The sequence below is a fragment of the Echeneis naucrates genome, chromosome 6 (assembly GCF_900963305.1).
Source record: "Echeneis naucrates chromosome 6, fEcheNa1.1, whole genome shotgun sequence".
NCBI classification, from domain to species: domain Eukaryota; kingdom Metazoa; phylum Chordata; class Actinopteri; order Carangiformes; family Echeneidae; genus Echeneis; species Echeneis naucrates.
Window position 1 is genome coordinate 16,760,895 of NC_042516.1, and position 14,643 is coordinate 16,775,537.

Consider the following 14,643-nt stretch of genomic DNA (forward strand, 5'->3'; position numbering starts at 1 on the left):
CATGACTTTTTCAGGGTGATATTTCACTGAATATGTTTGTAGAAACAGCATGAAGGCATCCGTGCAGTTTGCAAACTTCTGTTGTGAAATCGTCTCCTAATTATCTCCTGAAGGACTGGACGTGTTTAATACCCCCCCCCCCTCCCAGTGGCGGATCACCGGAGGTGTCCGGGGGGCCGAAGGGCGGCCGGTGTTTCCCGACAGGAGTCGAGTGTCTCCGAGCGCGAGCAGAGCCCGACATATTCTGAAGATCCTCCAAATGTTGAGCCCGAGTCGTGAAGTGCTGATCTTGAGGGTGGCGAGGCTGAGAGGGAAGGAGCCGACGAGGCAGCCAGCAGGCAGCATCCGCACACATTTCCTGCTCTGAGAGCGAGCCGACATCCCGCAAATCCCGCACATCAGCCCCGCATCTTCGGCAGCCTGACGCCGGACGAAGGTGAGCTGTGAGCGGGGATTTTCGGCTCTCACACGCGTGTGACCGGAGTGTGACGGGTTAAATTCTGCAGCTTTTTGGTGGGTGCGCTTGCCGGCCGTCCCGGCCTGCAGGTGACTGGTAGGACGTCAAGCTGTGACATTTATCACCGATTGCTCATCATCACTGCCCGCGAATACATGTCTGAGCAGGTTTGCTGACTGAGGTGCAGCCGGCTTAGTCTTTATTGGATGTTTAAGATGATTTTCAGTCACTCACAAATATGCAGGTTAATTTCGTGGGATGCAAGATTATGTTCATGATTGTGCGTGAAAGCATCTTAAATCAGGTGAGCTGGTTATAAAATGGAGAATCGGGGCGAAAAATAGACATCCTCATTATTTTACTGTTATTTTTTATAATCATCATAGGTAAAGTCATTATTATTTATCATGGTCGTGTCTATTTTTTCATAGTCTGCCTAAAGAAAGTTCATCTCTCATCTCTTCGTCTAAGAGGGTGTGAGTTGTAAACCTTTAGCACTTCCATGCTGTGGGAGGATGGTCCAGTCTGAGGGCTCTCTGGATGTGTTGCTGCAGCCTGCAGTGTGCTGCTCACACACTGACCAGAGCTGCAGGAAGGCCCTAAACAAGTGGGAACAGCGCTGCTCCTGTCAGCCGGTTGAATTGTGTCTGTATTGTTGTCCTCACCATAATCTGACGCATCTTCTGCAGCCTTGTCACCTCTTCTTGTTTTTTGTCAATACTGCGCTTAGCTCCTCTTCCCCCTCCCATCTCCCTCCTCATGCCCACTGATTTTAATAGCTCTTACAGGTGCAAGGAATATGGTGGAAGCCTGTCTTATCCATTAGTCCTGCAATGGCTGATCTGCTACGGGCTTCTTCTCTTGGATCATTTTAAGACATTGTACATTTGGATTTTGTCTAGACAAGATTTTCTGCTTGTTTGAATCCATTTCCTATCATCATCTGTTTCTGCTGTGTAGACAGCAGACATGAGATGAGAGTAGCAGTGATGCAGAGGCCAGTCTTAGAGAACCATCAGAGTGGAAAATGGGAAGTTTTTCCATTTTGAATGTGCTTAATTTTAGCTTTGGCAGACCCATTTACTTGTTTGAAGGAGGTTTAAAGTCAGCAACCAGCCACTTTCACATGCATGTCTCTTGGTGCATTTGTACTTTTTCTTTTTTACTTTTTTTTGTTGCCTCATAATTTATAAATGTCTAGTGCTGTGAGAAGGCAATATATGCATTTATCTGCGTGTGTGTGTGTGTGTGTATGTGCGCGTGTGCTGATGTCTGTGAAAAAAAAAAAAAACACATCTTAGCTCATGTCGAGCAAGCCTCCTTCATCGGAGGGACATCCTCATGCAGAGTCATTTCTCCTCATCACTTTTTTATAGAAAGTGAAAATGAAAAATGAACGATAAGGGCTACAGGCTACAGACGTCCCTTTGTAGGGTCCCCACATCTGCAGTCATTGAATACATTTCCGCCTCTTTAAAGCTCACAGACAAAGGCCTGTCTGTGCTACCAGTACGCAGGGAGTTTGAAGGTTGAAGGAACACAGACCCAGGCTTTGATTTCAGAGTGGGATGCACAGGCTTGGATTATATAAGATAAGGAGGAGGAGAGGATGAAAGAGACATGATAAAATGAGAGCGAGAGAGAGAGAGAGAGAGAGAGAGAGAGAGAGAGATAGAGATAGAGATAGAGAGATAGAGATAGAGAGATAGAGATAGAGAGAGGGATCCATGGAAAAAAGAGAGAGGTATGAGCGATACATCCAAGATACTGAACGGCGTGGGGTGGGTTCAAGTTGACAGGAGTCATTCTGAAACTGAGTGAAGGAAGCAGAGGAGGACAGGAATGTAATGATGGTAGAAAGTAACACTTGAGGATGTGACAATGTTAGCAGAAGTGAGAGCAAATGGAGGCAGAGCAGAATCCAGTGAGGTAGAAGTAAGGCTGAATGAAGCTGAGTGACGGGCGAGGAAGTCAGGGAAGGAGAGCAGATGGCGAATTTGTCTGTCAGTGTGCTGTACAGCCCGAAGGACAGTCGATGAATAAGCTCATACGGTAGCTCATCGCATGTGTTTTCATGCGCTTGCCTCTGTGTGCTCAGTGGGGCAGACCTTGTACTGTTCATTCTTGCTTCAAATACTCAAAAGCACAAGAGATGTAGGGAAAACCTTTGGAGGTCCTGAAGAGAAACACCAGATTGGCCGTAGTGATTCCTGTGAGGCTTGCTGATGGGAAAAACAGACAGACATAGTTCACTTTTATGTCTCATCAGAGCCTGTCTGATTGCTGAGCTAATTAAATGCTGATAGCCACTTGGTCGGGTTGTAGTGCAAGTTATGATGGCGTGGCGTCAAAAAAGGAGCAAACCAAAGATGTGTGCTACGGTGATAAAATGACAGTGTAATCTTAGTTTTACAGACGAGTGTAGCAGAGGACACTAAACGTTTTGTTGCCAGCAGAGCCTGTTCTGTGTGACGCAGGTTTGCTCCATATTTTGTTTCAGATACAATAAAATCAGTGGGCTGTTAGGCTTTCTGCCCAGAGTGTGGTGTATGTGGCAGACAGTGCAGAGGGCTGTATCAGGCCTTCTGTGTGTTAAAGCAGCTCTGCCTGTCAGTTGTGACAGTGAAATGTTAATTACCTTCATTTAGCAACAAGGAACAAGACACACAAAGACAGACGAGTGGCAGACATACAGAGAGCCAACACAGAATTCATACACAGCGTGCAGACGACTTAATGCATCATTTGCAGCAGGAATTGGGATGTTTATGTGTCTGCTGTTTTACAATGAAATGCTGTAATCTTTGCTGTGTTTATTAGCTTTTGCAAAGTGTAACTGTAAGTCAGTCCCCTTCTGGGCTTTGTAAATGAAAACTGCAGCAAAACCTCTTATGCACAAATTACTGATGTGTTGTCTCAGATGCCTCGGTGTAGCAAAAAGCAGTTCAAACCATCGTAATCCCCGCGGTGTTGCTCTTAATCATGATCGCTCTCAGAAACCGGCCACGGGGTCATGAGGAAAATATGTTTTCCCCGCAGCCCATTTTGCACTGGACTGTTTCATGTTGGAAACTCGGGTCATTACTCAGATCAACACACATCTAGCCAGTCATTCATTATTCTGTGTTTAAATTCAGGCGCATAATCAATAGACAGTTCTTGACAGTCATCCATAGCAAGGGGCCTTGGTAACCATACAAATAAAAGAGAAGAGCCTCTTAAAGACATAAGCAGCTGTTGGCATGTGTCATAATAACAGTGCTCTGTATTCTCAACAGTTACGGAAAAGAGACCCAGAGAGGAAACATGTGACATACTTTGTAAGTGCTGTTATGGGAGTGAATAACCTGAGTGTTGTTGAAGAGGTCAGCCTTTATTTTCATTTTTCAGTAAGGCCTTTGAATAACCCTAACTATGACCCCTGAATGCACTCACGGCCCTTATTTTGGACGAACTCGGGCATGGTATTACGTTGTAATGACACTTTCATTGGCAAATGTTGCTACACGGGCTGTTTTCAGAACGTGTGAAGTCCAATAATAACCTCTAGGTAATGGCAAATAAAGTGAATTTACAAGAACTAAAAGATTTTCTCTAAATAGCCTCTTTTTTTTCTTTTTTCTTTTTTTTGGGAGGTTTTTCAGAGTCATTAAGTTGCCTAGTTGCATTCTTTGTGCACCTTAAAGAATATAAACTAAAAAAGTCAGAGCAAAATCCAATAACAACCTTAACGCCACTGTTAAAAGATACTGCTTGAATAATGAAACATTCATACAATTATTATGAGGTCGATGTGCATACTTTCACTTTATCAGGAGCCTTTTCTGGCACAGAGGTAACCTTGGCTGTCACAAAGATGCTGCTCTGTCTGACTGTGCACACTGCAGGTGTTTCCTTCTGATCCAGTCCAGGGCTTTTAAAATGAAAACCACAGGAAGGTGTCTCTAGCTCCAGCCCGTTGATGTGTTGGCCCTGAGTCTCAGCACAGAGGAAAACCTTTCACATCACTACCTCCTCCTACAGGATACTTCTGAGCAGCCTTTATGGGGCTTGGGGGAAATTTATTTTGCCCTGCAACTTTCCCCACTCTGGAAATTCCCTGTTTGAAGCTCACCGAAGCATAAGATTGAGGCAACTATGTATTTTCTGTTTGAAAATGCAGTTTTTTTATTAACTGTTTTCTTCAGTGAACTCAATACTGACTGTAGCAACAGAGAAATTCATGAATCCTGTATGGGATGCCACTGGATCGAGGCCACTGAATCGAGGAGCATATGTGTCACTTTAGTTTTTAATGGCATCTGACACATTGTTCCTCAGACTGTGTATATCAGTAGATTTACACCTCATTTGGCCTTACTTAGGAATGTGTGTGTGTGTGTGTGTGTGTGTGTGTGTGTGTGTGTGTGTGTGTGTGTGTGTGTGTGTGTGTGTGAGTGTGAGTGTGAGTGTGAGAGAGAGATAGAGTTTTTGCATATGTTCGCAGGACATTCCACATTAATGAACAGAGTTTGATGGGAATTCACCCTTTGGATAATTCTTCAATTGTACTAAGAATTTTAGAATTTTTTTTTACTGCATTCCAGCCAATTTTTCAGCTAATCGAATGAATCGCTGTATTCTAAGTCTGAGGACCTTGTAGCCTACTGGTCATGGGGGGTGCACTTTATTAGAATCTTAAAGTTTGCTAGATGTTCTAAGCATGTCTACAAACTGTCCAAATGTGAGAATAAAATGAATGTTGCCTGTTGCGTTTACTGCTTTTGAACATGCACAGCTTTCCATTGTCCTTCTAGGCACTGAAAAATCCAGCAGGATGGGGACAGTGGGTGTGATCACGCTCAGCTTCCTGGTCGCCGTAGGTATGTCATGCCTTATTCCACATGTGACAGTATTTCCTTATTTGGCAACTAGCTTGTTATGCTATTATTATTTTTCTTTATTTAACATATTGTCTTGTAGACAATATGTGAAATTCTAAAGTATAAAAGAAAACACAAATGTGTTCGAGTAGGAAAGAAAAACTCAGATTCTGCACTTCTGTTAAACTGCTGATATGAAAGAGTCCAAATATTACTGCCATCACCTTTAATTTCAATTTTCCTTTCTTCTTCATTCACAGTTTTTTCTGCCCCTATAAATGGTAAGACTCCGCAATTGAACAAACACAACTCATCAGTGTTAAACTATGATGTCTTTTTAATCCAATTATGTGCCTGTCAATGTTTCCTCCTTCTGGTGTTGATCACACAATCCAGTGGAAGAGGACTCTATGACTCTGTTTCATGGGGAGGACTTTCACATCTTGCTGCCTGCACCTGGGTTGGAGGTCACGTTTCAGAACAGGTCTGCTCAGAGATCGCCTGATGTGGTCCTGATGCGAGGTGGTGTTGTGGTCAACAACAAGACCAAACTCAACCGCCAACTCAGCCACCTTATTATAGATGCTGTGGGTGAAGAGCACGAGGGTGTGTACATGGTGAAGAACCCAGAAAAGCCGGAGGACGTGAGGCGCATCACCCTTACAGTCAGAGGTACAGAATGACTCTTTAGAAAGTGTCTCAACTAGCATATTAAACTGTAGAATATTCAAGAATAGAAGAGAAAGTTGAAATCTAAACCTAAGATTCAGCAAAGTGCTGGTTTCTTTTACCATACAGTCAACTGTAACACTGATAGTTTCCATTCATTTTATGATAAATCGCATTTTCAGCACTTACCTGTCCAGGAAAGGCCATTCTTCAAACTCTGCTGCCAGATTAATTGTTCCGTTCTAACAAATATCATGAAAAATCCCCACAACAATTTCGAAACATGACATCTTCACATTTCTGCAATAGTCCCAAACCCAAAGGTCAAAACAAATTAATAACTCTACCTGTAAGATCCTGAGATTTCTGTGACAGATATTCAGTTCTGCATTCAGAACAAATTTTCAGTTTTGAATAGAATATTGCTTTGACTTCAGTAAAGGATCTGAACGCCTCTGACGTCCACCTCCTCCATTTCAGTAATCCATCCATGAAGACTGAGCTCCCATAGCTGATCTGAAATCAGTAATTTCGTCTCCTTTAATCATGCAGTCAGCAGGCAAATAAACCCTTACACTTACACATCCTGTTCGCTCTCTGAATGTTACAAGTTGCAGTGTTTATTTAGTACTATGACTTGCAAACATCTGATAGGATTAGGCGCACACACACACACACACACACATACATTTACAAATGTGAAATGGAGGGAATGACTTAAACCCTGACCAGTTTGAGTGGGCTCAATGCAGACATGGATAAAGGTCACTAAAGCGGAAGTGGAATGTGGAAGATGTGCCATATGGAAGGAGTAAATGTGTGTGTGTGTGTGTGTGTGTGTGTGTGTGCGTGCTCTCATGGAGAGAGTGCCAGAGCTGCCAGGCAGTAATTAGGCATGTTTTTAACCACCAACCCACTCCCATCTCCCTCCTTCCCTACTGTTTTCTCATCTTTATCTAGTTGTTACTGTCTTTCCTTCTGTTCGGTTTGTACCCTGACCCTTTCATTGCAGCCTGCTTGATATTTTAGGATCAGTGCTCCTTCGTTTCCCAGCAATCTGTCCCCTTTTAGACTCATCTGTCAAGCCATTCCCTCTTTCCCTGTCTTTCTTCTATCATTTATTCCTACACCTGAACCGAATAATCTCCCTCTGTCTTCCTTCAACTGTTTCTACTTACATGCCAGACTATGTCCTGTCGACTGTAATTAACTTTGTTGCTTCCTTTTAATCAAGAGCAAAATGTTTACCCTCCCACATCCCCTTTTACCTCCTAGATTGCTCAAACGAGCAGATCATTAAATATGGAGACAACTACCATATTCAGCTGTCAGGGGTTATTCCTCCCATCACCCTGGAGTACAAGCCCAGTGCTGTGGAGGCCAACCAGACTTCCAGGTAGAGTCAGTTTCCAATATTTTAATCATAGAGAATCTGTAAAGACATTTTCCCACCATGCTGCACGCACACTGAGAAAAGAAAGGTTGGAAAAAAGTTCATCTTTGACTCTCCCTCCTGCAGACCAGCTCTGGTGCTGCTGACCCGTACGGGGTTGTCCAGAGATGGCTATCAGGGTCGTATCAGTGTCAGCAAACAGCAAGTCACCCTCAGCACTGTCACGGGTGCTGATGAGGGTAGCTACACTGTCAGAGATGCTGAGGGTGTTATCCAAAGAAAAGTGTGTCTCAATGTCAAAGGTGAGAGGACAAATGAAGACGGATAATGTGCTTTTTTCTTCGGTGCTTGACCTGATTTAAATGACCAACAATTCCCACAAGGCTGTTGTTGTTGTTGTTGTTGTCCTTCTGGTTTTTATGCCTTTCTTGACTGCCGTAATGGCTTTTTAAAGACCTAAATGTTAATGGGCTTTAGCAGGCTAATGCATTTTAGATTATGTAATGGGCCCATTAACATAGTGGTGATGTATTTATTCTCCTCTGTTCTTCATCCCTTCCCCTCTGTCTTTCTGTATCTCAGAGCACCAAAACTTTGTGACCTTGCCATACGGCAAAAAACTAAAGGTCAACCTGATTCTCAACGCCTCCCTCGTCCAGGTCTACTACACCTTTAAAGATGACGCCACACCCCATCTGTTGCTGGACAAGGGAGAATTCACAAGTGTAACTGATGCCTCTCCTTTATCTTTTAGTCCGACCTTTGTTAGTAGCATTTTCTGTATTTCTCTAAAATGAAGTTATAATGGCTAAAGCCATTATAACATTATAAAGTGGGTTATTATTCTTGGGTGCAGCTCATTTAATTGTCCTATTTGTCTGCCATTTTTATTGCTGCTTATTTATAACTTTATTCCAAGGAGATTTTTCTTTACAAGAATTTGAGTGTTAAAGACTTTTTAGTGCATTTGCTGTTTTATTGCTAACAAGGTAGCTCTTGTAAATTATTAATGGACCACTGGTCATTTATGTTGGCATTACTTCAGAGTCATAGCTCTTCAAAAATGGTCATGGCTGGTGTTTATGCATGGCGTCCTGTCATGATTTAGATTTGCAGAAATAATAATTTACATCGCTCTGTTTGCTTTCCAGGCTAAAGAGACTCTGGGTTTCCAAGACCGTCTCTCTTTGGAGGGTTCCGTTATCGTTCTCGATCAGGCCACGGGTAGAGATGAAGGCCAGTTCAAAATCATTGACTTCCTGGGATTCACTGTGTCCACCGTCCACCTGAGTGTCCAACGTAAGGAGGGGAGGAATGTTTGGAAAATTGGATGAAGTGATAGCTGCTAAAATATTAGAGTCAAAATCATTGCTTTAATAACTAAACAGAAAGAAAATTTCCTTTCTTTCGTAGTCTGTATTCTTGTATTGGAATTTCAGTACATCAATAAAAGGTCAGTTGAATAATTTTCTCTCCCACTCTTGGCCTTTATTCATTTTTTTGCCTGCATGCAGCCTACAAGCTGGAGTCACTGTATGTGGCCATCATTGCTCTTTTGGGGCTGCTGGTTTTCCTCCTGCTAGTCTGCCTGCTGTCCTGTCTGATCAAAGTGAAGAAGAGGGCAAAGAGGGCTGCTGCCCTGGAGAAGATTGCCCAAAATGCTGGCAAAGAGGACGAAGGAGAGGCCTTCAGAGAGGTTGGAGAGACAAATATAAAACTGACGATGCGCTGCTGATGTTGTTTATACTGGAATATTAAATGTCTATTTTTTATCATCTTCACAGGTGGTGAAAAACATCACCAAACTCAGTGAGGAATCCAAGCATTCCCAGGGTGACAACACAGAGAAATCTCAGAGCACTGAGGTTGACATTAAAGTAAGCATATGTGATATATTTCTCTTAAAATTACGTCTTTGAGGGGTTTTAATAATATCTCCATTTGTATGCTGTTTTCTGCGTTCAGAGAGCTGCAGCTCAGTCAGAATGCTGCTGCTAGAGTCCTCACTAAGATCAAGAAAGAGGATCACATCAGTCCAGGTCTCGGATCTTCGTAGTGGCTTTCACAGTTGATTTTATGATATTACCATTAGTTGATAAGGCGTTCAATGCTTTCAGTCCAAAATACATCCCTGAGCCGCGGCTATGTTACACACCGTGCAGACTTCTCAGATTTTCTGGGACAGGTTCGCTTACTGCCCGCAAAGTCAAAGCTAAACACACAGAAGCATCATTTATTCATTTTGCACCACATTATCGGAGCTGCAGTGCTGTGAAGATAGGCCTGGCTATGCGAGAATTTTCTGGAGCGAACTCCCAGAAAACCTGAGGTCTGCTCCAACTCTTACTTCTTTTAAATCCAGGCTGAAATCTTTTCTGTTTGCTGCTGCCTTTTATTAAAATGTATTTGGGTCTATTCCTTCAAATCTCACTGTCCTGTAGCTGCACTGTGATCTTTATTCCCCTGTTTTCTCCAACTTTAGCTTTTGATTATTAATTCTATTCTTTCTTCTTTTGTTTTTTTTCATCCAAATGATATGCTCCTTTTATATTACCCTGTATGTCTCTTGTATGTTGTCTTGTTTCATGTCCTCTGAGAAGCACGATGGATTGCCTTGTTCGACAAAGCTGCTGTACAAATGTCTGAAATTTGGCCTGTTCTCTTTCTGTCAGGGTCTGGAGGTTTCCTCTAAAGAGGTTGGAGTTGGCAACCTAGAGACCAGCGACTCCGGTGTTGGCTTTAACACCGCCCTCCCACTGGACACTGACACTGATGTTGCCGATCAAATCCCAGACTCTGAGGCTGTAAGTATCTCTCTTGCCCCTGAAATCAAACCAAGTCCACCGTCTGCTGCTGAGGCGAAGCCAAGTGCTCCACCAGCTACGGAAATTAAGCCCAGTCCAGTCGCTGAAACTCAAGCCAGCCCAACACCTGAGACCAAGAAAACCCCTAATCAGCCTGTGGAAGCAAAGTTGGAGGTACCCAAGCCAGAGGATATTAAGCTTAGTCCAGCCCCGAGCCCTGAAGCCAAGCGTGGTCTGAGTCCAGCTGATCCAAAGCCTGCAACCAGCCCAAGCCCAGAGACTAAGCCAGCTTCTCCCAAAGCCCCAACACCGGAGGTAAAGCGTGCCCTCACTCCCACACCGGAGCCCCCAAAACCAGCCACACCCGAACCAATCATCAACGGTACACCTGAACCAGGTCCTGATTCCAAACCAAGCCCAGATCATGCTGATGTTATTGGAGGCTCAGGCCCAAGAGCAGCCCCACCTAAAACCCCTGAAGTGGAGCTTAAATCTGGTGATATCGTAATAGAGGCCAGCAAAGATGGCACTGTGGCTGAGGATTCAACCACAACCTGAGAACTGCCCCTGCTAAAACACCCGGGATGCCCCACAGATCTTCTCTATGTCCCAACACCGTAGACAATCGAACACCCCTTACCAAATGATGAAGAAACCACTGAAACTGGGGCGAGGGCTTTGGTTTAACACGTCTAATGCCTGAACACAGTATTACCTTGATAATAGTATCTCACGTGTCTATAACTAACACATAACCTTTGAGACTTTCTGACTCAGACACCCTTAACACAACAAATGCGGCTTGCTGATTGTTAAACATTTTAGTTGAATACACCTCGCTGGTGTGTTGGATGGGGCATGATTTCACAGTAAAACTGCCAATCTTTAAATGAAATCATTTGCAGAGTTTACAAATAACCCGCTAACTTGTATTTTCTAACATCATGAAATACCCAAAAAAGGTTTACAAAATTTCATAAAAATTCTTTATTTGATCTTAACTAACCGTCCTTCCCAATAACGGTGCTTGTTCTTCTATTAGCATGTGGATAACGCAGACTAAAATGCATGCAATCTTCAGCCCCTGGCATCTTAAGCAGACTTAAAACGTGTGATGACATTCTTTTGAATGGACATAATCAAGGCAAAAATGAAAGCTCTTTTTAAATTTCACAACCGCATACTATTGTTTAACTGAGGAGTCGATGTTATACTTGTCCCAGTCTTCTGGGACAAGTATAACACATATATGAAGGCAATACGCCATCACATGTAGGAAAAAGATGAGCCCCTACAAACTTAAACCACAGAGGAAAACATACTAATAATGCTTACACACCTCTTTATAGTCTCTGAGATAGAGAATCAAACCCCTAGTCAATATTTTACACAATTAAACTACATTTTGCAGATTGATCCCTAAAATTTGGACCAATCCTTTCATTGTCTTTGATCTGGACTTTACTGGTGGTTCTACGAAATCGATTTACTATTACAATTATAATAGGAAGCTAATGCCAGCAGAAACTGCAGGCACTCCACAGGGACCACCATGTTCCCACTGTACTTTGGGCAATCCAAAGGTCAAATACTGAATGAAAATGTTTGGTATGTTCATAAAGTCAGTAAGTGTTTACTTATTTCTTTTTTTCTATGTTTGTCTTCAGTTATCCTTCCTTCCTTGTCTTTTTCAGTTTATTTTCTCTTGAATACCTTACTCCCCCCCTCCCCTCTCTCCTTCCCTTTCAGGGCATCATTTTAAGCTATGTGCTCACAGAAAACGGGGAATTTAGTCTTGTGGTTTTGTTGACTATTACAGAGTTCCTATATTTTTTTGGCCTGCCAAAATTTGGTAGAAGTTTATGCATTTTTGTCTAGAATTTTTATTGTCTCTGAATTAGTCATATGAGGCCTTTATCATTACCACAACATTATCTGTCTGGAGCTGATCTATGTGAGTTTGCAGGCTGGTGGATGTTCAGTGAACACATTTAAAACTTAGTTGAAACCTGTATTTACCATACAGAGGAGGTGTGCAAATACAGTTTTTATGTGACAAAATGCATGTCTCTACCTCATGTTTTAACTGACCACTGGAAAAAAAAAAAAACAAAACAGTGAGAGTCCAGGTCTGCACTCAAGACAACAGAAAGCATTTTGGACCTTTTGAGAAAAGCACAATAAGACAGTCATAATGATTCAATACATCATTGAAATGTAGGAAATTTGTAGGTCCATCAATAACCAACAGGCCTTCTTGGTAGTTTTCCTGACTAATAGATTTTTCTTACAATTAAATTAATACCAGATATATGTCAAGCCATAAGATTTGATACTAAAATCAATATAATATAAAAAGTAAAACAACAAAAAAATTAACAAAATAAAAATCAAGGTGCCTCGATGTTAGATGGACAAACAGAATTCGTTATTCAGGTCGTGTATTGAATATGAGCAAAGGCAATCTAAGGATTAGATAATGAAAAATGTGGATATGCCTAATTTCCAGCCTGGACCTGTGAAGGAACCACAATCCCATTTTGGCAATACAGAAAATGGCCTTCATACAGGCACACAGTACATCACACACAGTTAAACAAACCAGACACACACATTTCAGCCTTGTAAATATTGCATGTGTACGCCACTTTAACCTCCTTAAGGCTGACTGTTTTTAGTGTATAGTATGATTGTTGTATTATACTTAATATAAAAAAGAAAACTAATTTAGTTTTTCTCACCAACCAATCCAGACTCTAAAATATATACACATACTATATACTATTTACACTAATAATCACTAACGTCTTGAACTAATTTAAATATTCTAAAAATCCACCAAGACTATATTAGATCGATAATCTGCTATTGTTGCCATTCCAACATGATGATACTCACATCTCACAGTATTGCTCTTAGTATTTACATATTGTATTAAAATGTTTATGCCACTTAAAGCAATGACTGCAGCATGCCCACTACATGTCTCGAACCACAGGCTTTTATTGTGCTAAAGTTGTTTGTGTGTGACTAGAGGAGTGAGGTTCATTGTGCGCTGGGGATCTGTGTGTCGCCCGTGTTGCACAGGCGTACAAGGGTGAATGGTTTATGACTAATTGTGCGTATATGTGCGTGTGTTGTTTGTACAGAATGAAACTACAGTTCTTTAATGTGAGCTTCTCCATCTGTCGTGAATAAGGTATCGATGTGCCTGCTTAAATCGTGTTGCAATGTGAACAAAACAAGTGCTGTGTTTAAGTCACGAGTGTGAATGTGTATAAAACCACAAAAAAAAACAAAAAACATAAACAATATGGTAATTTTGAGATATTTGAATGATTCTTGTCTTTGTTTTAGTGCCTAAAATGTGTATTGGATAGTCGGTCTGTACACTAGTAGGGTATTCACAGATGTAGAATGCTGTCTGACTATCTGACTGAACAAAGCATTATAACTGACTGGCCTATGATATGCTAATGTGAGCGAGATATATGACATTTTGTATAAGAATGTGAAAAGTGACAGTGAAAGTCTGACTTATAAGCTTCCCAGATGATAATCATGTGTAGCATAAGGAAATCTGAGTGAGCCGGTGTTTTTCCATTGCATCGATCAAGTCTGTGGCCCAGCGTGTACGTGAGGGAATTCTTGATGGCAGCAAATGAATGATAAAGTTTTGTGTGCGTAACACTGATGGTTCTGTTGTGATAAGCACCTGATGAGAGACTGCCAAAACAGCGTTTTGATGCTGCACCACTACTGAATATCATCAGTGACTGTAATACCGAGCCGCTCAGGGTGAGTAGGGAAGTGAAAGAGGTGGAAACTGCATTAGTCGGTAGAACGAGCCTATGGTTTAGGCATTATCGGTATAATATAAGACTCAGCCTAGTGGAATTAGAGTTCTTCTATCTTACGGGTACCAGAGGGATTCCGGTTTCTCTGGTAACCACTAATAGAAACCACTGCTGTAAATACCACTGGCACTACTTGCACTATGTGAGTCAGCTCTGCCCTGATGCTCTCTGTTTACTTCTGATGTTCTGGTTCTGGGTGTGGTGTGACGTTCCTCTTGTTCTCTCTGTACTCCCTTTTTTGCACAACACTTCACACATGTTTTGTAAAGAAAAGGATTTCTTTCGTTATTTCATGTCTAAAGGAATACTAAAAATAAACAAAAGATTATGATTATTTTCTGCGCTCTTGTGTCTCCTTTCCCTTCTCTCTGAGCAGCAAACTTGCAGTAGGACAGTATATTCTCAGAGCTGTCTGCACCATCTCAGTCATCACGCTCAGGCACCGTTATCTCACTCAGTTAGTATTTGTTCTGAGTGTCATGCACCACTTTCTCACCTCAGTTCCCAGTACTGCCATGACCTTGCCAGAACATGTCATAGCAGAGCAGGCACAACAAAGATATTTATAAACCGGCCAAAGGTAACAACATAATGCTGTGGA

At 42.1% G+C, this 14,643-nt stretch overlaps 1 protein-coding gene across 1 annotated transcript; it reads left to right on the forward strand.

Moving 5' to 3' along the window:
• Positions 1–364: 364 nt before the first annotated feature.
• LOC115044766 (uncharacterized) lies at positions 365–14,376 on the forward strand. The gene is made up of 11 exons (XM_029503984.1): positions 365–436; positions 5,254–5,319; positions 5,580–5,600; positions 5,716–5,991; positions 7,264–7,384; positions 7,508–7,683; positions 7,964–8,106; positions 8,533–8,680; positions 8,896–9,077; positions 9,166–9,258; positions 10,054–14,376. The coding sequence occupies exons 2-11, from the start codon at positions 5,274–5,276 to the stop codon at positions 10,741–10,743; spliced, it is 1,896 nt and encodes a 631-aa protein (XP_029359844.1). The 5' UTR covers positions 365–436; positions 5,254–5,273; the 3' UTR covers positions 10,744–14,376.
• The last annotated feature ends 267 nt before the right edge of the window (positions 14,377–14,643 follow it).